Raw genomic sequence first — 25,091 nt, forward strand, 5'->3', positions numbered from 1 at the left:
TGTTAATGCAAGATGCACTGTAAAGAACCGTCCTGAGTGCTGAACAAACTGTTTTGGGATTTCATTAGGAGTGAAGGAAGAGTTTTATTTAACCCTAAAGGTGTTTTAGCACATGAACAAGTGTGCATGAATGGAGTCTGGAAATGTCAGGTGAAGGCTTTTGTCTGTTGCTAGAAAGATTTCTGGAACAGAATTCAGCAAGAGAAGTGTGAGCACAATTTTAATTAAATAAGGACAGAGTTTTATGAACTTCTGACTGGGATTATCTTCCATTCAACAGGCAGTAGCATGAGACTGGATTGTGACAGCCGAGGAGGTCCTCCCCAGCTCTGTGCTTTGAGGAAAGCTGACGCTAGAACTGACTGCCAATGAGCCGTGGGTCTCCATGCAGCCCTGCATTATTTTCTTATGGTCAATCCAAACCTCTCTTCTAACAGGAATCTTTACTGCTGAAGCAGGAATACGGTACCTTGCATCGTGCCACGCAGGGACGACACCAGATGCGCTGCCAGGCAGCCTGTAGTGTCCTGCGCGCCTGCCTGGGTTTCTGCACCATGGAGCCGGGAGCGTCGCAGTGGTTCCCAGCGCTGCCGTTCTGCAAGAGGGCAGCCCTGTGGTGTCAGCTTTAAGGTGCTTCTCTGGCACTGTTGTAGCCCTTTGCCTTATTATCACGCAGAAAGACTCCAGTGTTTCTCTCCCTATGAAAGATAGGGCAGGAACATCTTCCAAGCTTAGCTATATAAAATCAAGCCTTTCCTGACAAGAGTTTTATTTAATATTTTGGGTAGTCTCAGAATCACAAGGGTTGGTGAAAAATTACCCAGAGCTTCGATTTGTACCACAGCGCAACTTCAATTAATAATGGGTGAAACTTTCAGAATTATCAAAGTTACTGAAGTTGTTGAAATCCTAAGGTAAGCTGATGGGACCCAGGCCACGTACAGAACTGCCTAATATGCTTTTTCATGTTTTGTGCACTACAGTGATGCCTTGGGTAGCTCTCTAAATGTGCAGGTGTCATGGCAGCAATGTTTGTGGTCTGTCTTGATATGAAGCAGCCCCAGTAAACTTTAAAGTACTAGTAGAAACAAGCGTTTCAGTTACCAGGTGTAGTTGTATCTGGAGAGAAAGCAACCTCTTTCTGGTTTGATATCCTTTCAGGTTTGAATGAGCTTCAGAAACTAAATTTCAAACTGGATGTGAGATTTTTGTCTTTAACGCTTCAGGCATCTTCAATAACTCTGCCATTTATTTTTATTTTTAAATTACTTGATTAGACAGCTATATCCTTGGTCTGTATATGTATTAGCTGAGACTGTTCTAAAAGAGCAGCACAATTTTCCTGGCCATCAAAAGGATGAGTATTTTGCATTTTTATTATATTGAAATGAATTTTATTAAGAAAATTCAAGTTTTATACTGATGGTATCATAGAAGTAACAATACTTTAGAAGTAGAGTTGATACTGGCAGTTGGTTTTAGACATGTCAGTTTTTACCCAGTTGAGAAGTTCATGGGAAACCCCATGAAATAATGGCATGCATTTTTCTCCAGTGCTGCATCTGAAGTCTTCAGCTGTTGGTTTCTAATATTTTTTATTAACAAAATTGAAAAAGCATGCATTGTTTCTGGATTTCTCCAAGCAGTAATTCTTAAAGGTACTATGACAGATGACTTCAGCTATGACTTAAGCATACAGCTAAAAGCTGTAAGTTTACATAGCTTTGCTGTCATGAAATTACTAAGTGAAATGCTGACATGTCGTCACAGGGCAGTCCTACCTCTATCTTTGCGCTCTAATACTACATTGCTAGTGTATGGGGGGGTCACCGCTTGGCCAAGAAGTTTCAGTACATCTTTGGTGAAGTTTCTGGTAACTGCGTCATGGTCAAGCCTGGGATGGCACAGCTCATTCACTGCAGGCTGCAGTCCAGGCGGACCAGGGACTGTTCAGCCTGTTAAAAGTGGCAGTGACAGAATCCACGGAGAGCAGGAAAAGTAGCTTTTCCCTTGCTGTGTCCACAGATTGTGCCTCCTGCGAGCTTCGCTCTCAATGGAGCGGAAAATGAGGTATGGCAGGTGTGTTGGCTTGAAATCCCTATTTCACAGCCATAAGATTGCTGATAGAAAAGGTTCATGATCTTTGAAAGTGAGAATCAACCCCCTTTCTCTTCCTCAGAAAAAATTTGTATTTCTTCCATCTGGACAAAAATTCCCATTTCTCTGAAACCTGTTTATGTGAAACCACAGTCCCTCTTTTGGAATGGCCCTGGCAAAGGGGTGGGAGCTCTGCTGGGCTGCAGACCTTGCTCTCCTCTGCCGCTGGGAAGGAAGAATGAAAGGGGAGAGGAGGAAAGGAGGGAATGGAGTGTCAGAGAAAATAACTAGGCTGGAAGAGAAGCAGTTGAAAAATGGGTTTAACTGAGGAAAAGTCTAGGGAGGATGAAGGAAGAAGCGTAGGCATTGTGTTTCCTTGTTGAAAGAGCAATAGAAGGCGATGGGAGGGAAGGTGTTTTTAATTCTAGTGGCAGATATGCTGCTTTGAAATGCATAAGGACTCCAGCATGTTTTTGTTTGCTTCTCCAATATTCGTAACGTACTTACAGAAAGTGATTCTAAAAATTGAAGAAGTTTACTTCATAGATTTGCTTGTATGGGTGTTTGTTGCTCAATATATATCCTGCTTCAGGATTTCTATGCAGCGAAATTTTTAGGGAATGAGATCATCAGAGATGTAGGTAGAAAGCAGGAATCATTCTGTTTCAGAGTATTAGGAAATGCTGTGTTATCTTACAGGATAGGTTCAGGGATAGTTTTGAGACTTAAAATGAAAACAGCTTGCTCTGAAAGTCAGCCAGTGATTGCTAGATTGAGAATTTCACTTTTTATAAGGCTTGTATGAATTCAGATAGTGAGTGATTTGGAAGAGCATTGAGCACAACTAAACTAAGTAGACAAATATTCTATGCATACAGTGGCACTTCTGATCATACAAGCTTGTTTAATAACTAGCACTGAACAATGTCAAGTGAAGATAAGAACTGCAACAATCTGGAGATCTGTGATTGAACTGTTGTCATGTACAAAACCTACATCAATCCTTTCTTCCTAAAATGAGCAGATGAGATTGAAGCCATGTAGGACTGAAGTCTGCATGGAGTACGTACCTCTGCTCTCCTGCAAAATGTTTCTACTGACCTCAGCACCATTGATCCCTATGGAGTGGGATGTGTGCTCTGTGCCAGATGCTGGAGGATGTCCCTGATGGCCATCAGTCTGATGTAGCCCGGTTCTGGCTAAGTTTACAGGTAAATCAGCTGTAGAAAACTATCCAATCAATAGAAAGGCAGTTCACTGTCTGCCTTTTCAAGGGCTCCAGGATGCGAGTTTCTTCTAAAATAGGCTTTCTTCCTTGGCATTAGCAGACAGAGTGACTTGGTGCTTCTCTCTTGCCCCAAACAAGTCTATCTCCCCTTTTTCTCAACAGTAGTTTCAAACTACCACCAGCTGCTCCTAGGTGCTGGGTGGCTTTTTCTTCACTGCTGTCCTTTGTTCTCACACTCTTCCTCCTTCAACTGTCAGTACAGGCATACCTCATTTTATTGCGCTTTGCTTTATTGCACTTCACAGATACTGCGTTTTTTACAAATTGAAGGTTTGTGGCAACCCTGCGTCAAGCAAGTCTATTGGTGCCATTTTTCCAACAGCATGTGCTCACTTCGTGTCTGTGTCACGTTTTGGTAATTCTCACAATATTTCAAACTTTATCATTATATTTGTTATGGTAATCTGTGATCAGTGATCTTTGATGTTACTATTGTAATTGTTTTGGGGTGCCATGAATGGTGCCCATACAAGATGGCAAACTTAATCGATCAATGTTGTGTGTGTTCTGACTGCTGCACCAACCAGCCGGTCCCCCATCTCGCTCCCTCTCCTCGAGTCTCCCTATTCCCTGAGACACAACAACATTGAAATTAGGGCAATTAATAACCCTACCATGGCCTCTAAGTGTTTGAGTGAAATGAAGAGTCACACATTTCTCACTTGAAATCGAAAGCTAGAAATGATGAAGTGTAGTGAGGAAGGCATGGCGAAAGCCAAGACAGGCCGAAAGCTCGGCCTCTTGCGCCAGACAGGTAGCCAAGTTGTGAAGGCAAAGGAAAAGTTCCTGAAGGAAATTCAAAGTGCTACCCCAGTGAACACACCAATGATAAGAAAGCGAAACAGCCTTCTTGCTGATATGGAGAAAGTTTTAGCGGTCTGGATAGAAGATCAAACCAGCCACAACATTCCCTTAAGCCAAAGCCTAATGCAGAGCAAGGCCCTAACTCTCTTTAATTCTGTGAAGGCTGAGAGAGGTGAGGAAGCTGCAGAGGAAAAGTTTGAAGCTAGCAGAGGTTGGTTCATGAGGTTTAAGAAAAGAAGTCATCTCCATAACATCAAAGTGCAAGGTGCAGCAGCAAGCACTGATGTAGAAGCTGCAGCAAGCTATCCAGAAGATCTAGCTAAGAGAATTGATGAAGGTGGCCACACTAAACAACAGATTTTCAGTGTAGACAAAACAGCCTTCTATTAGAAGAAGATGCCATCTGGGACTTTCATAGCTAGAGAGGAGAAGTCAATGCCTGGCTTCAAAGCTTCAAAGGACAGGCTGACTCTCTTGTTAGGGGCTAATGCAGCTGGTGACTTTAAGTTGAAGCCAATGCTCATTTCATGCCAATACGCATTTCATGCCTGCTAACACAACATCCATTCTGCAGCCCATGGATCAAGGAGTAATTTTGACTTTCAAGTTTTATTATTTAAGAAATACATTTCATAAGGCTATAGCTGCCACAGATAGTGATTCCTCTGATGGATCTGGACAAAGTAAATTGAAAACCTTCTGGAAAGGATTCAGCATTCTAGATGCCATTAAGAACATCTGTGATTCATGGGAGGAGGTCAAAATATCAACATTAACAGGAGTTTGGAAGAAGCTGATTCCAACCCTCATGGAGGACTTTGAGGAGTTCAAGACTTCAGTGGAGGAAGTAACTGCAGAGGTGGTGGAAATAGCAAGAGAACTAGAATCAGAAGTGGAGCCTGAAGATGTGACTGAATTTCTGCAATCTCATGATAAAACTTGAACGGATGAGGAGTTGCTTCTTATGGATGCACAAAGAAAGTGGTTTCTTGAGAGGGACTCTACTCCTGGTGAAGATGCTGTGGACATTGTTGAAATGACAGCAAAGGATTTAGAATATCATGTAAACTTAGCTGATAAACAGCAGCAGGGTTTGAGAGGACTGACTCCAATTTTGAAAAGTTCTATTGTGGGTAAAATGCTATTAAACAGCATCGCATGCTACAGAGAAATCCTTCATGAAAAGAAGAGTCAATCGATGCGGCAAGCTTCATTGCTGCCTTGTTTTAAGAAATTGCCACAGCCACCCCAGCCTTCAGCAGCCACCACCCTGATCAGTCAGCAGCCATCAACATCAGGGCAAGACCCTCCATCAGCAAAAAGCTTACAACTCGCTGAAGGCTCAGATGATGGTTATCATTTTTTAGCAAGAAAATCTTTTTTTAATTAAGGTATGTACCTTGGTTTTTTAGACATAATGCTATTGCACACTTAATAGACTACAGTATAATGTAAATGTAACTTTTATATGCACTGGGAAACCAAAAAATTCATGTGACTTGCTTTATTGCAATATTTGCTTTATTGCAGTGGTCTGGAACTGAACCCACAGTATTTCCGAGGTATGCCTGTACTTGTGGCTGTTGCAATTAGGCATGTGAAAGCCTTTTAAACCAGTCTTGAAACCCTGTAGCAGTGAGCAAGTTTGCAGCTAACACAGAGTGTATTGCCTCTTGTCAAGGAAATAAAAAACAAAGGTGAGGGGAGGGCTCCAACTTGAACTGAAAGTGTTTTGCTTCAGGCAGCTCCTTGAATAAGGCTGTCTTTGGCTCTGTCAATCTACTCAGTAGCAGGGAGTCTCACCATTTCTATGAACTCGCTGTTCTGGACCACGCATAGAGAAGCCTGATGGATGGCTAACAGAATAAATGGACTGTGGTGGCAACTGAGTTGTTGGAAAAAGTATGAGGCACTCTCCTAGGAAGGCTCTGCAGTTTTGTTGTTGGACATTAGCTTTTCTCTTACCTTCATGCAAACACAGTTTGAGATAGCTGTGTTACTGCAAAGTGATAGGGAATAGATTTTTCAGGATTTTCAATAGTCAGGATCCATGTGAAAACTCTGGGTCACTTCCTTTACTGTGGAGTGCCCAAAGCCTCTTCTGTAATAAGGGTTTCATTGAATGAAGCATTAGAGTAATGCCTAAGAACATATAGCCCTAAGGACTTGCTTTAAAAGGCCTAAAATCTGCAAATAATGCGTCCATAGTGGGAATCACACTGAGGATAGTTGGATGAATCATCTGAACTGTTCCGCATGTGAAATATTTGCACTTCAGTGGGGAAACTGGCAACTGGTTCTCCTAAAAAGAGTAAATTTTTCGACTGTGGTCTGTTTGATTCATCAGCCCTGGAGGCAAGCAGTGCTGGAAAACATTTTAGTGCTTCTCTATCTCCTTATCTGAAAATACAGTTAATGGCCACTAGGTCTAGCTGTGCTTTTCACCTAGAAGGGGGACAGGCTGCTCAGGTTCAGTGACTCTCATGGGATGGCTTCTCTGAAAAAAGGGGGGAAAATGTTCTGTAGATGGTGGAGCAGTAACTGTTGACAGTAAGAACAGAGTTTTTGCTAGTCAGGAAATGGAAAAAAAAGACATGTCAAAACAGACAAGAAGCTGAGATTAATAACTATTCATCAAGTTGCCAGTCACTCCAGAATACAGTTGTGCTTTCCCAGTTTTCCATGCTTAAGTATTGCTCTTCAGTTCCCCAATTTTAGAAAGGCTGATACCAGCTACTACAAACATTAAGCAAAAAAAAAAAAGAAAAAAAAATAGGTAACTATTAGTAAATTCCTATCATGTTTATGCAGCTCTGGTTTTAGTAACCTACCCCTAACTTACCAGTCTAAATAGGGCAGGTCTTTGCTAGAGCTGAATGGTGTCCTCCTTTGCCTCTTGGGAGGACAACTTTTGACCTGGGGACTATATCCATTGGAACTGCTTCCCAGGATCTCACTGCAGAAGCTGAGCAAACATGGTACAGTTAGTGAGGAAAACTGTGGGAGAGCTTCTGCTGCTTCTGGAGAAAAGCTAAATGTTTGTGTTCATCCTTCGGGCCTTAAGAAGAGGAAACCCTACTTTCCTGTTGTTGAGGTTGCAGAAGCTGGTTTTGCTTACATAATGCAAGTCTTCCCTCCCCACTTCTCTCCTAGGGTGCAGAGCAGGGACAACTACAAACGCGGAACAGCAGAGTTTTATTTTCCACAGGGAAGCTGAGAGGGCAGTTGGCGGCAGCAGCAGCATCGGCGTTTGATTTGTGAGCCCCATGAGTAAATTTGAGCTGGAAAAGGTTGCAAAATCTGAATTTCAGAAACAAAAGGCCAGACCATTTTCTGGATGCTGTGGTTGTTCCTCAGGGTGCACATATGTTTTCCTCTTCTCCCACCGAAGGCAGAGTGGAAGGGAGGGTGGCTGCCCCAGCCTCCCCAAAAGGAGGTCGCTTCCCAGGCAGCTTCCTCCTTTGCTGCCAGCTCCTGAGAGCGCTGCCGTGGGCAGCCTTGATTGATAGCTTCCCTCAGGAAAGCTGCCACAGCTGAAATTTTGTGCTTTAGCTGCCTGTATGGTTGCCAGATCCATTTAGTACATAATTCATTTTGCTCTCAGGAATACACAAAGGGTTTTTATGAATGCTAAATTATGTAAAAAAAGGGTTTGATTCTTTTTGTTTGTTCCAGGGTGGAAACATTAATAGAAGAGCCAGGGGACTTTGAAGCAAAATACAAATGTTGTCATGTCACAGATCACTGTGTAAGGATGAAGAGTCACGCTTCTTTAGTCAGCCCTACTCCACTATCTTGTTGGACAACCTGGATTAGGCTTGGCTGATGAAATCTGCTCTCATCCTAGCCATCGTCAGAGATATGAAAATGATTCGCTCTTTGCAACATACGGACCAGCTCAGAGAAAGCGCTGACACTTTTGTGTGGGAAAGGAAGAAGAGTGGTTTGTTTCCTAATGTAAAGCAGAACCCTCTCTGCTTGTAGGTTAGTAAATATTTGGCAGGAACAAAACTTTAAAGCAGATGTTTAAGAAAAAGAATTGAATGCAGAGGTTGTTTCTTTCTCAGGCCGTTTCTGCAGAAAGATCTGTACAGTCAAGCTAACCACGAACTCGAGTGGCCCCGCATCGGCTGTGAGAGTGTGTGTATACATGCACATGTTGTTTGCTATTGCCACCACTTTTTGTATAATTCACTTGGTAAAATTTTCCAGGACAGAGCTATCTGCTGTAGAAACAGTATAAGTGAAATAGCAGTGGGAGGGAGGAGGTGGGAAGGATGGGGAGCTATTGAAAGCTCTTCAGAAAACAGCAAGAATTGAATCATTTGTTGTTACAGAGCAGGGCCAGTGACTTTGGAGCCCTTTCCCCACATAAAGCTCACTCCAAGAAGTACCTGGAGGATGTCAGTACTGCTTGATCAGTTTTACACTCCTTTTGCACCTGCAACGGACGGACGTCTAAAACTCCTCGATCTGCATCTCTCAGATGTCTTGCTCAGCACAGGCAGCTTGGTGCTGTTCTGCAATGAGCAACAGTACCACCCCGTGGCCATCAGCTTCAGCACACGTCGTCTTCCCTGGGAATATTTGAAGTGAGCGCTCGATCTGTTAAATCTGTCTGCAGTTTCAGGGCATATGTTTAAGAGCTCCTTAGCAGCTGTTACATTTCTTGCTTCCCTTTGTGCACTCGGATGGGGTTAGAGGATCAGCCCAGCCCATGCCAGGTATTGCCTGATGTTTGGGGGCTTTGGGAGGATTTTTTTGGCAGGTGAAGTGTGGATGCAAGCAGTAGTGGGTTATATGCCTTTTTCTTTCTGCTGGACAAGGCCCCCTCCACTGCATGGAGTCAGGGCAGGGAAGAGAGGGAGCTCTGGAGAGGGCTGCCTGCGGGGACGGCAGCAACATGGGGAGCCTGGCCGGTTCTGTTCCCCGCAGTGCCCGGAGCGACTGAGGAAGCACAGCGGTCGGGCACTTGCAAGTATGTCATGCCCGTGTATGCTGTGGGACTGTCGAAACTGGGCACAGAAACAAAGCAATGTGCCAGATGCCCTACAGTAAGAAGAAAATACTATGGTCCCCGCTTGGTTTTCTGTTACTTTAGACCTCCATTGAAACTAATGATTTTTCTGGGCCATATATCTTTGGTATCATCAAAGTCTGTGATAAGACACTAAAAACCAGGGGGCTACTGACAAGAGAAAACACACAGTTGCTTGAACGTTACTCAGAATATTTTAATGTACATGCTGTATCTGTTTTAAAAAAAGGAAAAAATCTTAGAGACGAAAGATGGCAAAGGATGTGATTTCATCATGCCAAAAGATAAATATTTAGAAGGGACTGAAGCCAATAGCTTTGAAACACCTCTTGTTCTAGCATGTGATAGCCAGTCCTAGAAGTAAGGAAAAGGAGAAAGCAGTATTTATTTACCTGATAGATTAAGCTGTTGCAATCCATCAGGTAAATAGCAAGCATTCTTATGTTTATGGATGTTTTTTAATAGGTCTAAACTTGTTATGAATAATAATATTTAAAATGGTTTTATTCATTTATACTTGGTAGGCTGGAACAGCTGTAGTATGGTGGGTAGATAATTAGATATTTACAAGGAGTTATGACTGACATAAATATGACACTAAGTGTAAAACTCCTATCAGATGTGACATTTGAGTAACAGAATAAGAAGTGTCAAACACTAACAACTGCAGTACAGCTATGTAGTAGTAGTAGCAGCTATCAGCAATGCAGTATCTGCCTCTGTTACAAAGTGGGAGTTGCAAGTTTGACAGTCTGTGACCACACCAACTGCCCTTATAAAAGTGATATCCTGCAACCAGCAACTCTCCAGCCCCCACTTCAACCTTAACTTCCTCAGTGTGGGATTGATGGCACTAGACCCCCCCAGCCAGTGCTATCTATCATCTCCTCTATTTGTCTCAAGAAATACAGCTGGGGAAGGACTCAAGCTCCTTTCTATCCCATGTAGTTGTTTGCACTTGGAGATGCAGAGGACAAGACTTTTAGCTCAAGGACTAAACCTCCTGAACTCAGATGTCCACATACAGGACAAACCTGTCATTATAGTCAGTGGTAATACAGAAATTAAGCCCAACCTGAAGTAAATACCTAAGTCTAGTCAGCTTCTAGACTGTGGTGTCTAAATCCCCACTGATGATAACAGGACTTTAGACATGGCTCACAAGCAGGCATCTAAAATTAGTGTTTTTATCTGTAGAATAATCCAGTTAATGCAAAAGCCTTTCACTTTCCTATCAGGCAGGCAGGCAGGCAGGCAGGCTGAGCAACATATAAGCTACCAGGGAACCGGACCCACTCCGCTTCCTTAGTGCAATCATTGCTCCAGGTCAGGATCAGCTGAGGGCTTGGACCAGTGCAGAGCTGGGGTAGCACTTACTGGGGGGGTTGTAAAGTTGCTTTTTTGCTTGTAAGAGGATGGATGGGTTTCTCTGCTTCAAGTTTGGCATGAGCAAACCTCCTGCTGCTACGGAAACTGAGCTTGTAATGCAGCAGCCAGCTCTCACCTGCATTAGATGAAGCTTTTTTCCAGTTTTCAGCATCTCACTAGGAGTTAACATCTTTGCTGACAGGCTGAGCTTTGCCTGCTGTAGAAGCAGATAGTCAAGTTTTAAGTGATTAAATGGTTAATTTAATTGCAGGATGATTTGATATTAGCGTATGTGCTTCTGCCAGCAGGCTGCTAGCCATAAGCTACAATCTATGGAGCCTCAGGGAATACACTGAAAGGTTAAGCTCTGAATCCCATATTTAAGGATATAGATATTTTCAAAACTACCAGTCAGCCACCAATGAATGTAGCAGAATGTTTTTGCCAATAGGTACCTGCATAGCTAAGTGCTGACAGCAGCCCCCATCCAATATGATGCTTTCATCCCACAATGAAGATGGCACCAGCACAGGATTCTTTACCTGGGTGGCTCCTTCTTTGCCAATATTACAAGCAAAGCCCTATTCCTTAGTCATTGTCAGATTTTTCTTCTCTCGCCAGGCTCAAAAGTGCCAATAGGATGGAGATAGTTGCTTCCCCCAGATAAATGTTTATTTTCAGCAGTTGTATTCAGTTAAACAGAGCAACCACCTCTTTTTATTTCACTACCATCTAGTTCAGGCACTCTCTTCTCGCTGGGTTCCTAGCAATTTTCCAACAGGCCATCTATTCCCACATGCTGTCAGGGCTGAGGACGCCTAGCGGGCAGAGCACTGGCTGCTGTATCGCCTAAAGCCACTGGAGGGTCCAGACAATAAGCAGCCTCTGTTACTCCCAGCTTCTCTGAAGTTAGTGAGGTTGCCCAAGGGTGGAAGTAACACAAGGAAAACTACACTCCCAAGCCCACAAAACTCAGTGCTCTGGTTTTCCAAGGGAGCCCTAATTTGAAGCCACATTCATATGTTGCACCTCTGCCAAGGCCAATGTCTGGAGAGGAGGTAGGGCTACAGTCAGTTCCCCTTCTCCAGGCATCAAGGTGGCTGCCGGTCAGCATCTGGCCTGTGATTTACTATACTTGTTTAAGCCTCTCAAATTCAATACACAGCTGAGAGTGTGTGTGTGTGTGTGTGTGTGTGTGTGTGTCTGTCTGTCTCCTATTGCAGTCTAAATGTGGTTAGTGCTGCAATGCTGTGGGTTCAAATCAATTTAGGCTAAGAAAAGCACAGACCTTCCTCAGTCCCTTGGCTTTTCCTGTGTTGGAAGGGAACAACCCAATGATCACTGGCTTTGATAATGATTTTTTTTTTCTGAAGGAGACCTGTTCTGCTGCCTATTTGGGTAGACATGGTCCAAGGATGTGGGACTGGGCGTGAGCCCCCTCTGGGCATTTGCAAGGTGCCTCCCTTCCCCTGCCTCTGTGGCCACTTTTGTGCAAGCAGAAGAGCCAAAGTTTATATACCTAAAGCGTTTCGCAGTCCAAAAGGGAGGTGCTGCTTGCAACCCTGGCTGGCTGGTGGTGGTTATTCTCCTGAACACAGTGACTAACACAGAGCCACCTGTAATGTCTGATCTCATGAATATGAAGCTTGAACCAGTTAAAACTGAGACACAAGGCTCTGTGGCTAGCAAAGGCAGTGCTCAAAGGATTACACTGAAAACAAGGAATTCACCTACTGTGTCAAAAACAAATACGCCTACTTGTCTACATAGTTACAGTGCTTCACCCTGAAAGAGAGTGCAGGCACCATGCTCTTACCCATACAAACTACTGCTGCAGGTGCTTTTACGACTTTAGCCACATGAGAAAGCTGTGACAGGAATAAGCAGCAAGTTCATATGGAAGACCAGGATTTCCCAAACGTCCAACCACCTTCTCCTGAGTTTGCATGGAGCTAGTAGGAGCTGTTACTGGCAGCACTGCTGCCACGGGGTGGGTTTTGGGGGTGGGGGTGGGGGGTGACCATAGGAAGTTAAGCATGCCAAAAATACTGCTGCTTAAATCCTAACCACCTCTGAAGCAATTTACCAGCCATTTCAATAGGGCTAGGATTTCACTCTCGGGCTAAAGGTGCTAATACCAGTACAGAGAGATATTAAAAGAAAGCTAGAGATGTGAGGGACACTAAAAAAAAACAACTGAAGAAAATTGTACAGGAAAAAAATGAAAGCTAGTATCTTCTGGATGGGAGAATGCCCCCTTGGAAGGGACGAAAGCTCGGTACCATTCTGCTCTGAACATGACAGCAGGCTGAGTGGATCAGGCCAGTGCAATCACCTCAGAGCTGGACCATCAATATAGAGACCTACCCTATAGCCAGCAGAAAAGCAACCAGCACAGTTAAGCTATCAGATGAACTCAAGTAAAACTTCAGAGTAAATCTGGCCCCTGTTTTTCTTAACCAGTGAAAACATGGAAGTGTGACAACTACTTAGGAGAGAAGCAGGCACAAAATTGGGAGGGAGGGGAAGTAGGCATCATTAAATGAAATAAAGAGGAAGAAAATGTAGGTCTAGTAGCAGGAGAGACTTTGCAACAGAGGACTGGTTCTCTCTGCCCTGCAGAAATCCTGATAGGAGGGAATGCTGGGTGGCAGACTGGGGCTGTCTGTCCTGCCAGCCCTGGCAATTTCTTGGTAGCATCGCTCTGGGAACTGCCCATAAAGACCCTACACGTAGGAGCAGCAGGCTCCAGGCCCCTCTTTTCTCTTCCTACGTTGAGTGAAGCCATGTTACCACAGATGTCTTCCACCAGCGTTGCTACTGGGACTGTATGGCTGCATGGCTGGTGCTGGGGAAAATGCTATGACAGGAGATTCCCCCACTCCCTCCCCAAGCAAAGCAGAGCAAAGCAGCAAAGGCTGCCACAGACCATGACGGAAAGGACGTGACCGACTGCTGCTGCGCTGTCAGCATGGTCTTTTGTGCACAGCCCAGCTCAGGAGAAAGGAATCAGACTAAAGCATCTGGATACATGGCTATTTCATACGCATGCAGGGCTATGCTGTACAGGTCAGGTACGTATTTCTTATCTGCAGTCCTACCATTTGTGCAGACTGCTTCATTGTGAAAGAATAAAGATTTTGAGAAGCTTGGCTGTAAGTCCATGTATTTAATAGGCTAATAAGGTAGCAAGGTAGAGCATGTACCCTATAAATATTTTAAAAGTCCTTATCCAAAACCAATCCCTTCTAYTTTAAATACAATGCCTTCTTAACACGGGAAGAGACAGTGTATTGAGACTTACACATATCGTCACGACACATGTTCTGAGCATCACTTGTAAGAAACCCACTCCCAGTACAAAAAAAAGCACCCAAATGACAGACCAAGATCTCCCCCTAAGAAGGTAACAACAATCTATTTACAAGAAATTACTGCTTTAGTTAAAAATGCTAAAAATCATTTCTTGGAGGCCATATAAAAATAATCATGTATGTATGCACACATATATTTATACATATTTATGGCTTTTACATGCTTCAACCTTCTCTAATAAATGAGAAAATATAAATGCTCATTTAGTTCTTTTTCTCCTCCTCAGGTTTTGCAGCCTCTGCCTCTGATATGGTGCCACTACCGTATTTTTTCACTCTGTTTTCTACTTTGGCAAGTCTCTGCTTCACTTTTTGTTGAGATGAGGTGTATTCTGCAAAGAGCCTAGCAAACCTAGTCTGTAGTGTATCCAGAGCTGTTTCAAGTCTTTCAACTTTTTCTTCCAAATCTTTTGGGTCAGCTCCTGCTTTTGCTGCTTCCTCATCTATTAAATTGTCTTTCATCAGAATTTGTCGCCCTTTCTCTTCCAGAGCCTTTTTGGCATCTGGGTATTCAGTGAGGGCTTCCATTAAATCATCTTTAGACAAGCAGAACAAATCAGAATAGCCAATACTCCTTATGTTGGCTGTCCTCCTATTGCCAGATTTGCTACCTTTGATGTTTAGGATGCTGATTTCACCAAAGTAGCTGCCATCACTTAGGACAACAAATTGTGTTATGCCATCATCTGCCACCACAGCCAGTTTTCCCTCTTTGATAATGTACATTTCTCTCCCAATATCTCCCTTTTTGCAAATATAGTCTCCAGGACTGAAGACAGTAGGTTTCAGTTTCAGCACCAGTTCAATGAGAAGTCCAGCTTCACAGTCCTGGAATATACACACTTTCTTCAGTGTGTCTAAATGGACATTGATGGCAATTTCAGCCTTCAACTTGTCAGGCAGGTTTTTAAGAACTTCCTTCTCATCCACTGTTTTCTTGTTAGTCCACAGGTAATCAAACCATTTAATAACCCTGGCTTCCAAATCCTTACTCACTTTTCGGAAATGCATGTACTGTTTAATAGAATCAATTTTGGCCTGGAACTCTGCCCTGGAGGCATTCATGTTGGAAATCATGGARCCCACGTTACCAACAATGGTAGCAAAGATGAGCACACCCACCAGGAAGTCGATGACCACAAAGAGATACTCTTCATCTTTCACCGGAGGTGGGGTTTCTCCAATGGTCGTCAGCGTGAGCGTTGACCAGTACAGACTGTAAATGTACTTTCTAGACAGGCGCCCGTACTCTGGAATGGACACATTGGGATAGACCCAAGAGTCGGTTCCAAATCCAATGACCTTTGAAATTGCAAAATATATACATGCATTCCAGTGGATGATGATAAGAATGTATAAGACAAGATTTCCAATGCGAAACATGTTTGGATAATTTGTCCTGGTTTCTGTACGGTCAAAAAACTCAAACAGCCGAGAAATCCTCAGTAAGCGGTTAAACCGCAGTTCAGGGTAGTTCAAACCCAGCTTCAGATATGCCAGGTCTGTTGGCAGAAGAGAGAGCACATCCAGTTTGAACTGCATAGTTTTTGTGTAATGGTCTCGTAATTTCTTTTCATCCTGAACTAGCAAGCCTTGCTCGAGGAAGCCTTTAAAAAATAAAAGCACATACTTTACTAGTTAGAATAAAAGTGCAGTTCAGAATTACAGTCAACAGCACTGAGTGACTTTTACACTTCAGATACCCGAGAGCATTAAAACTGGAACTGTTACGCATACAGAAAATGATGTACTAGGAGTTCATTTAATGAAAAATATTTCTTTGTAAATTTAAATATCTCAAGTTTCAAAGCTAGTAAATAGTGATGTAGAGAAATGACTTGTATTATTACATGGTGCCTCCTGCACTTTTCCACTCTATTTTGGGACAACTGTGTCCATGTCTTTCAGGCATCTTTGCAAATAGAAAGTGGAGATTCGTATGTCTCATTTCTCATAAACCATTGGCATGACTCATAACTAAAGTTAAGCATGTTTTGATTGTATATAAAATCAGAGTGGAATATTTTTAAATAAATTCCAAGACTAAGTATAATGGAATGTCAGAAATGTTTTCAAAGCAAAATAGATAACCTTGAGATAACAAAATACAGCATTTTCCCCCTAATTCATGCTTTTTCTCTTGTAACCAGTGCTACAGCTGACAGGATTTTCATGTGCAGAAAATGCTTTGTATTCTTTGGTGGTTTCTAATGAGACAGCTACTAAGCAGAAATCTTTCTACTTAATATACATTGTCTCAGTAGCTGTCCTAGTGCTCACCACCTTGAGCAGAAGGAAAGCATAAAGTGATTAGCACCAAACACATGGAACTCCTGAGATTGCTGGTGATTTGCCACAGTCTTATTATTTTAAAAGTTATAATATTATTAAAATTATATTGAAGGGTGCTCAGTGGAACAAAATCAAGCATTAGAAATGTTGGCTATATATATATATATGCAGTTCCTTTTTTTCACCAGAAAGAAACCTAAATAGACAAATTAATAATAGAAACTACTTAGTTGACACAGGTCTACTCCAGATTATGTGAAATGATTTTAGAAACGATAATCTGAGTATCATCACTTAAGAATGGCTTTAGATTTGTTTGCAAGTTAAATCTGCATGTATTTAATTAATATATAGTCATATTTAGTCATGGCAGAAAGATTATTTATGTTCTGGAGACTCAAAAGAGCACCAAATCCAATACAGCAGTTCTGTTTCTGATTCTGCCATTGTCTCCCCAAAGGACCACATGTAGCTGATGGTATGTCTCTGCATACTGGCATATCATCTGTAAAACAGAAAAAAGAATGCCAACCTACGGTGCTTAGCAGTTAAAATCCACACACAAAAAATGCTAGGTAAGTTATTTGACACTAGCATTTTCTTTCAAAAAATAAAAACCTGGATGATCCTGAGCCAGATGTGAAATTAGAAAGGTTAGTTCAGATTCCTGATTCTAAAAAGAACTAGTGTTCAACGTAGATTTTCCATCTACATTTCTCTATTCAGAAAAAAAAAAAATCCTTGTAGTAGTCTTTAAAATTACCAGTAATACTTTGCTTCCATGAGATATTGTCTTTCTTTATTTATTTTTTTAATAGCTTCAAAGTTCCCTATAAATCATTGCCTTTCAATTTTTGTTGGGTTCCCTTCCCACATAATGCATTTATGTAAAAAGTGCATACAGTACAGATGTAGTCATTTGTGTCAGGGCCTAATTGGAATACAAGTGAACACAATATCCATCAATAGAAAGATTCTGGTTGTTTTTCACACCCTTTGGACTGGGCCTCAAATGAATCAACCTGATAACAGGATGAACAGTGATTTTGTAAATGCCTTCATATTTAAACACAGCTATTAATTATACCACCCCATAGTCTTATATCCTTGTAGCCGGTAAAGAGGCATTGTTTTCATAAATCCTGTCCTCAAAGTCAGCTGCCTTAAGAACAATTTTGCTAATTACTTGATGCAAAAACAGTATTTTATATTTTTATACTGAGAAACATCTGACAAAACTCATCTGTATAATTCATCTGTGTATCCTATTTCTGCTTTTCATTCCTGTGTCACTTCTTGATCAGGACAATTTTGCAATCATTTTTGTACACTGATATGTCTTTATTCAAAAGTATTCAGAAAGTATTAGATTTTAAGAATTATGAGAAGGCATAAGCAGCAGTAAGAGACCTTAAAACAAACTGCAGCTGTGTATAGGTAAGAATTCTCATAGAAAGGCTGCCTGAGCAGTACAGCTGCAGTGCTATTTGTTACCTCCGAAAGCTCAAGGCAGTAAAAAATGTTCTGCAGGGAACAGCCTATGCACTATGAAATATTTGCTGCAGTTGCAAGTGGAGACATGTCCAAGTGTTTGCCCACTAGACCAGTCAGGAGGAGAAGTCCACCTTAGAAAAAAGCAAAACATTCCTTGTATATCAGGAATTATCAGATTTTGCTACTACCTTAGCAATCTACAAGCAGCTACTTTTTCAGAATACAAGCAATTGCTGATGAGGACTGAGCTGCATTTCCCTCTGCCTTGTACTGCTGTATTTCTGGACTCTCTTATAGTTTCTGTTATATATCTGTACATCTGTCTCATGTATATGTGTGTATCTATCTTCAGATATCTGTAAGCTGATGCTGACTACAAACAGAAAAAGTCATGTGCCACAGATGTGCTACCATCCGAAAATTATGGAAGATCTGGTCAAATATGCTGTTATGAACAGTCCTATGCACTTGAACAGAAAAGTTGGCCAGACAACTGAATATCTGACTCACAAATATTAAGAACAACTTTGGAAACACCTTTATACTGAAGGGAGATAAAAAGCCCTCAGGTCTTTTTGTCTCCTCACAGAACTAGAGTACTACAGTAAAACCTTTTGAAAACATCAAAACATGGGGTATGCCAGATAAAATCAGCTGCTGAAAGACGTGAATCATTTCTGTTTCACAACATACAGTCATCAAATAGCTGAAATACGGTGAAACTGGCCCTGCTGCTAGTCAGAGGTGCACCACAGAGAATCTGCCATGGATCATGATAGTTGTGGGGCTTCCTAGATCCCATTTCCAAGCCAGTCCCTACTGCTGGACAGCCAGGGAGTCATTTTCTTCCCCAAAGGCTCCCAGAACCTTTGTCCCGAGGGCAGCTGCATCTTGCAGACTTATCCAAGAAGGCAGCTGACACAGCCAGGGACCATGAGGGGTTGTTATGCCGAGTTGTCAAAGATTTCAGCACCTAAAAGAACCACTCACTCCGGTGAGTGCCTAAGACTGCAGCACAGACCTGCACTGAAGCATTCGGGAAAGCCTATGGCAATTCTGCAGTTCCAATCCAAGCCTGCAAAGCCAGTCTTTTAACTACGCTTTGGCAGCCATTACCAAGATAGCCCGTGGAAATTTTATAATTGCACTTGTATTGCCTGTACATGCTCAATTTCTGCTCAGTTGTCTCTTTTCATTCCCATTGCAGAAACGGATTTAACTGCAGAAGAAGAATTTAGTGGTCACAGCTAGCTTTTTTACTATAGGAAAAAGGTGAAGCCAAGAAAAGGGCAGTCTTGAGATTCAGGCTGCTATCTGAGAGATACTTCTTTGTTGAACAAGGACTTGCTAATTTTAAAAATCCAGCTTGCTGCTATGAGTTGTGTGTTTCCCAAACTGACAGCATTTACGGTTACAACTTGTCATAAGCCATCATTAATGTCAAACTGTCAGGATGATTAAAAAAAGAAAATGTAAAAATCAAAGATTTAAGAGAACTTTCATTTTTATAATGATCAGTGCAGTTCTGGACCCTTTCAAGCAACATTTCTGGCTGTATCTGTGCCAATAAATAGAACAGACAGGAAATGTTTTCTTGCCCTGAGACCAGCTACCAAAACAGCTTGTATTCATACACGTAAACTCTCCCAGACCCCCAAAAGAGTAGCCATGTCCAAACTGCCTCCTAGGAACAAGTCCCATGCTCTGTTATCATCCCCCCATCTGTGCCCAAACACTGTTTGTGAGAGTGCTAGCTGCATAGACCAAATCATGACAAGAATGATTCTAGCAGTTTAACAGTATGGATCATTGTGCGTCATTGTTTAGGCCTATACTACGACCTTGTTTAGTTTAAAACAGATGTTGCCTTTAAGGCTAGAATCAGTATCAGTTGGGCCTACTCAAGTATGAAGTCCTCTCAGCCTGTCTGGACTACAGAAACTGAAAGAGGAAGATGAAGACAAACACTTCATTCATGGGATGGCACTGTCATCATGGATCCTTTTGGCTCAAGCTTCCTTCAGGAAGGCAGGACCAGAGTGGAAGTGCCTGGTTAATCCTACACCACCACGCTCCTGGGTTACTCTTACACTATCGTCATGTAGCGTAGCGGGAGACACAGTCAGGAGCTCACAGAGCCTGCAAGAAATACAGCTGGTGGCAAAGGGGCAGCACTACCTGCTCCAGGCAGAGGACTGCAAGTGGGAGGCAGAGACAAGTGCCAGGTCTCACACATGGCCGACTCCAAAATCACTCCTGAGCACATTGCTGCATCATCTGGCTAAGAAAGAAGAACTAGTGGGGTGGAGCTGACCTTTTGCCCTTCCCAATATGTAAAAGCAACCTATCACTACAGTGGTAGATGGCATGGAAAGTACCTTACCCTTCCTTCCCCACACAGCCTGTTACAGTGGCTTTGGAGAAAGCTGTTCAGTCAGTCTTTGACCTGCCTATTTAGCAATGATAGGCCTGGGTTTGGAGATGAGGGAGGTGCAGATATGGGGAAGTCCAGCCACACAACAAACCAAGCTGGTCACACACTTCATTATCCCAAAGCCTCCATTACTAGGTTCTGCTGCAGACAGGATATTACACTGGTCAGACCCCACAAGAGAATTCCCTTTTTTCCAGCTTTTACATCCATGTCGTTATCTGAAAACAATGTAAAAACCACAAAAAGACTCACCTGTCCTGAATCTGACAAACATGTCAAAAACATAGATGATATCAGAGCAATAGTCCAATATCAGCCATAACCTAATATGGTCATTTTGTAGCTCATCAAAGCAGGCTCTAAAGAAACAAAGATATGACAAAATTTACACCAATTGTATAAGCAGAGCACTCAGAATGCGTTTACTAACAGCCTGTTAGTGCATGTCACTAGCACTGAACAAACTAAATGCAGTGTGTTTCTACGCCTGCACATCTGCACACTGGAGCTATGTCTAAATAGACACTAGCATCTTTCAGAATTTGAAGATATTTAAGCCAGGAACAAAACTTAAACACATATATGCAGCACAAGTGCACATATGGAGGGATGCACATATCCCTACATTTAAACATGCATCAGATTTCATGGGAAATATCCCCAGGCACTCCCAACCTCTCATCTGCAAGTGCAAATAGGTCTAGATAAAAATTCATACACATCTCCATTAAGATAATTCCCAAATAAAATATTTGCTTCTGAGTGGCAAGACATCCCCATCTCTTCCTGCCATTTGCCACAAAGTGATCTATTTCCACAGCACTCCTCCATTACTTCAATTTTGACTCAAACTGTGTTTTACATTTCAACAGGGAAAATAAACACTCCAGTAAAATCGTCCTGCCCTTGAGGTATCTATAGACCCTTCATATTAATGTAAAATGATCCCCTCACTGCCCCCACTCTTCCCTGCCTTCTTTGCTGACCTGCCCCTTGAATTGCCACGTATATTCTCTACTGCATGGTTAGAGACATTTCTCCAACGATGGTTACCAAGCTTATGGTGGCTAAGGCGCATCTCTGCATCTAGCCAGTAGGTGGCATACAAAGGCCACTGCCAGCGCTCATGGGATGCTTTTTGCAAGTTACAATCAATTTATACAGGCAAAAAAAAGATTAAAAAAAAAAAAAAAAAAAGCATTGGCCATCTATTTCCTCTGATATGTATATCGTATATTCCTAAAGATATGTGAACTATAAAGCTTCTACGTGAGCCTCCCAGAAGATACCACAGGGAGATAAGATGATGATATATGCAGAAAACATAACAAGACACTTTACATTTGAAACCTAAAATTATTATTAACTTAAATCCATACCTGCACACTAGCATACACCAGTTATAGAACACAGGTGCTGCAATTATAGTCAGCCAGTGGTAGTACATATTGCTTGAAGGATCTATCACAAAGATCTCTTTTTTCTTCCTGGAAAGTGAAACATACAGATTTACACTGGAAATATAACAAAGTGACCTTCTGGATCTCCCTCTGCTGGAGGCTGCTCATCTCATGACTAACACACAACTGCCTAAGAAGAGAGAGTATCCATGCCAGCATCCCAGACGAGATACCAAATATCAGCTGAAGTTTCATCCCATTTGACACAATCTATTCCTGCCTGATGCAACTTTGGAAAAAAATACCAAGATTGGAAAGAAAAACAAAGATATTCAAATCACACTGGCTGAAAATACCACCATTTTTGCATATGAACCCCACTGAACAGGAAAACATTAAACGTTTCTCACTATCATTCCAGCTAGAAGGCTATAGTCCACTGCTAGAGGAAGAGTCTTCCTTTGGGGATTAATTTTGACATTTTTGGCAAATCCTTGTATTATTGAAATGACTGTATGAACATGCATTTAAACAAGATAAATATATATACTCAAACACATGATTACACAAGCAAGACTGTGCGCGCACGTATGCACACACACACGTGCATGTGCACGCGCACACACACAGACACACATGCACACACATACAGAGTGCAGAGACCAGAACCAAAATAGGCATTATTATGCAAGACCAAATTTCATACATTCATAGTCCAGGCTCCCAACACCTCTCAACAACAAGGTGCTAAAAGAAATGTGCAGACCTGGAATTTAGTGAAGACTTAAAGAATAGCACAGCTAAGTGGACACATTATAGTATACTCAGAAGTGTCTTGCCACAGCAAGACAAGATAAGCAATTAGGCACGTTGTATATAATCAGAGGAAATAATGCATTAGTGGATTGTAACCACAGAAGTTATTCCAATAGTAACATGTTAGTCTGATCAGTAAGCTGTATAATAGTGGGTGGAATATGCGATTGAGCAACGCTTGGATATGTATTTGTGTGACTTTTCCTAATTTCCAGGAATGAAAATATTTAAAAGTGTAAAAATAAGACACTTCATATTTGTGTATATTGCTGGCACTATCTCTGCTCTTAGTTGAATATCAGGCCAGGTGATAGTGTTAATAAAGAAGGTAATCTTAACCTCAGAAGTATTTACTTTGCTACACTCACAATAGATTTTGAGACATTTCTTCTAAAAAATTGGTGACCACCTCAAATCTAGTGACCATGAAATATGGTCTTCATATGATAGATTACACTGCCTTCTAGACATTTTAAAACACTCATATTCTTTGCTGAAATGTTTTTAAATGATTTAGGTTAATGTAAAACTCAGGCTCTCATTACACAGTAATTCAAGCTGAAAGAGCTGAAAAAGCTTTCAAATCAAAGCTTTGATTAAAAGAGAAAGTTAAGATCTGGAGATCAAGCAGACCCCATCTGGAAATGATTCCCAACTAACGTCCCTGCATACACAGCACACACAACCATATACAAAAACAAACCTGCAATATATTCATCTAACATACTCCTTAACTGTGAAGTCCAATTAAATGCATTCTCTTTTTATCTGTTGCCACTGTTATATTTTTGTGACTGGTAATACTAAACTGAATTGCGTTCAGGACAAATGGGGGGGACTAGACAAGACCATGATACAATTCTGTTAAGAGTGTTCAAATGATCTCATTTTTTGCACAGAAATTCAGCAGCTCTTAATCAGCAGGAGCAAACTTTACTAATCACTAGTAAAGAATTACACCATATTAAGTAATCAGATATGTTACTCAGGGTAAGGACTCACAATAAGCAGATGTCTTACTCATATATTTGTCAGAATTATCAATAAACTAAACTTCTTAGTATATCTGTAATTGTCTACATGTAATATTTTTGTTCTTAGTCCAGACTAGACTTTCGGTTCATCTGCTTTGAGTCATTACAAACATACCAGAACCATGAAAACCCTGTGCAGATTTGCAAAGCATGCTGCTATCCTAAAATGCCCTGATTGATAGGAAAAAAAAAATGTTCTTGAACAGTCAGCCAAAGTGATCAGAGGTAGCTGAATTCCCTTTTACTGACCTGGGAAGCTGTTCATGACAGGTCTTAATACAGGTCTTAAAGATGCAACAGGTTTGCTGAGCAGTTGCACCATTTCAAAGGGCAAAATGTATTAAAGGTTTGACAGGATAACATTCTGCAGCCTACAGAACAATAATTATAGTGGCAGTGTTACAGTGAAATGCCATACCATGCTCTGTAGAGTAGGAGGTGTGTTACAAGCGCACATTCATTCTTTATACTTACTCTTCTTTTTTTTTATCATCTTTCTTTTCCTCTTTCTTTTCCTCCTTCTTTTCCTCCTTCTTTTCCTTTTTAACCTCTTTCTTTTCTTCCTTTTTGCTGTACAACATAATGTAAGGCTTAGCAACATTACCAATTTTCTATTAGTTAGGGAAGAGGATCAATGGTGAGGTAAGATACAAGAAACTATTGACCTGGATGCTGCACAGGGTAGGACAGGGTTTCTCAGCAGAACCATTCATCCAACTGGTGTAAATGGTTTACAGGCTGAGACCTCTAGAACTAACAACTGCACGTTATTAAATCAGGTAACCAGCTGGCTGATTCTGTGCATTAGTCACTCATGTTTTGTTGACCTTTTCATACATCAGTGTACCAGGCTTATTTTAATTAAATGTTCCAGTTTGTCTTGCAATGGTTTAACAATCAATATTCTTGCCATATACGAACCTTCACAGTGTCTGTTGGAAGCTTTAGTACTGATTAAATGAAATCACAGAATCACAGAATCGCTGAGGTTGGAAGGGACCTCTGGAGATCATCTAGTCCAACCCCCCTGCTCAAGCAGGGTCACCTAGAGCACGTTGCACAGGATTGAGTCCAGGCGGGTTTTGAATATCTCCAGAGAAGGAGAATCCACAACCTCTCTGGGCAACCTCTTCCAGTGCTCTGTCACCCTCACAGTGAAAAAGTATTTCCTCATGTTCAGATGGAAGTGTCTGTGTTTCAGGTTGTGCCCGTTGCCTAGCGTCCTGTCGCTGGGCACCACTGAAAAGAGTCTGGCCCCATCCTCTCGACACCCTCCCTTCAGATACTTGTACACATTGATAAGATCTCCTCTCAGCCTTCTCTTCTCCAGGCTAAACAGGCCCGGCTCTCTCAGCCTTTCCTCATAGGAGAGATGTTCCAGTCCCCTAATCATCTTTGTGGCCCTTCGCTGGACTTGCTCCAGTAGCGCCACATCCCTCTTGTACTGGGGAGCCCAGAACTGGACACAGTACTCCAGATGCGGCCTCACCAGGGCTGAGGAGAGGGGGAGGATCACCTCCCTCCACCTGCTGGCAACACTCTTCCTGATGCACCCCAGGATACCATTGGCCTTCTTGGCCACAAGGGCACATTGCTGCCTCACGGTTAACTTGGTGTCCACCAGCACTCCCAGGTCCTTCTCTACTGGTGCA

The 25,091-nt window shown here is 42.0% G+C and overlaps 1 protein-coding gene across 1 annotated transcript in view; it reads right to left on the reverse strand.

Moving 5' to 3' along the window:
- Window positions 1-12,656: 12,656 nt before the first annotated feature.
- The window catches only part of CNGA3 (cyclic nucleotide gated channel alpha 3), a 29,826-nt gene continuing 17,391 nt past the window's right edge, over window positions 12,657-25,091 (reverse strand). The window contains exons 5-9 of the mRNA XM_026069443.1: window positions 24,416-24,422; window positions 23,914-23,978; window positions 21,569-21,676; window positions 20,442-20,548; window positions 12,657-15,576 (exon numbers count right to left, since the gene is read on the reverse strand). Of these exons, the coding sequence (XP_025925228.1) occupies window positions 14,174-15,576; window positions 20,442-20,548; window positions 21,569-21,676; window positions 23,914-23,978; window positions 24,416-24,422 (1,690 nt within the window). The 3' untranslated portion in view covers window positions 12,657-14,173. The remainder of the gene's footprint in view (window positions 15,577-20,441; window positions 20,549-21,568; window positions 21,677-23,913; window positions 23,979-24,415; window positions 24,423-25,091) is intronic.

This window comes from Apteryx rowi, unplaced genomic scaffold (assembly GCF_003343035.1).
Source record: "Apteryx rowi isolate R43461 unplaced genomic scaffold, aptRow1 scaffold_297, whole genome shotgun sequence".
In the NCBI taxonomy this organism is placed as follows: Eukaryota; Metazoa; Chordata; class Aves; order Apterygiformes; family Apterygidae; genus Apteryx; species Apteryx rowi.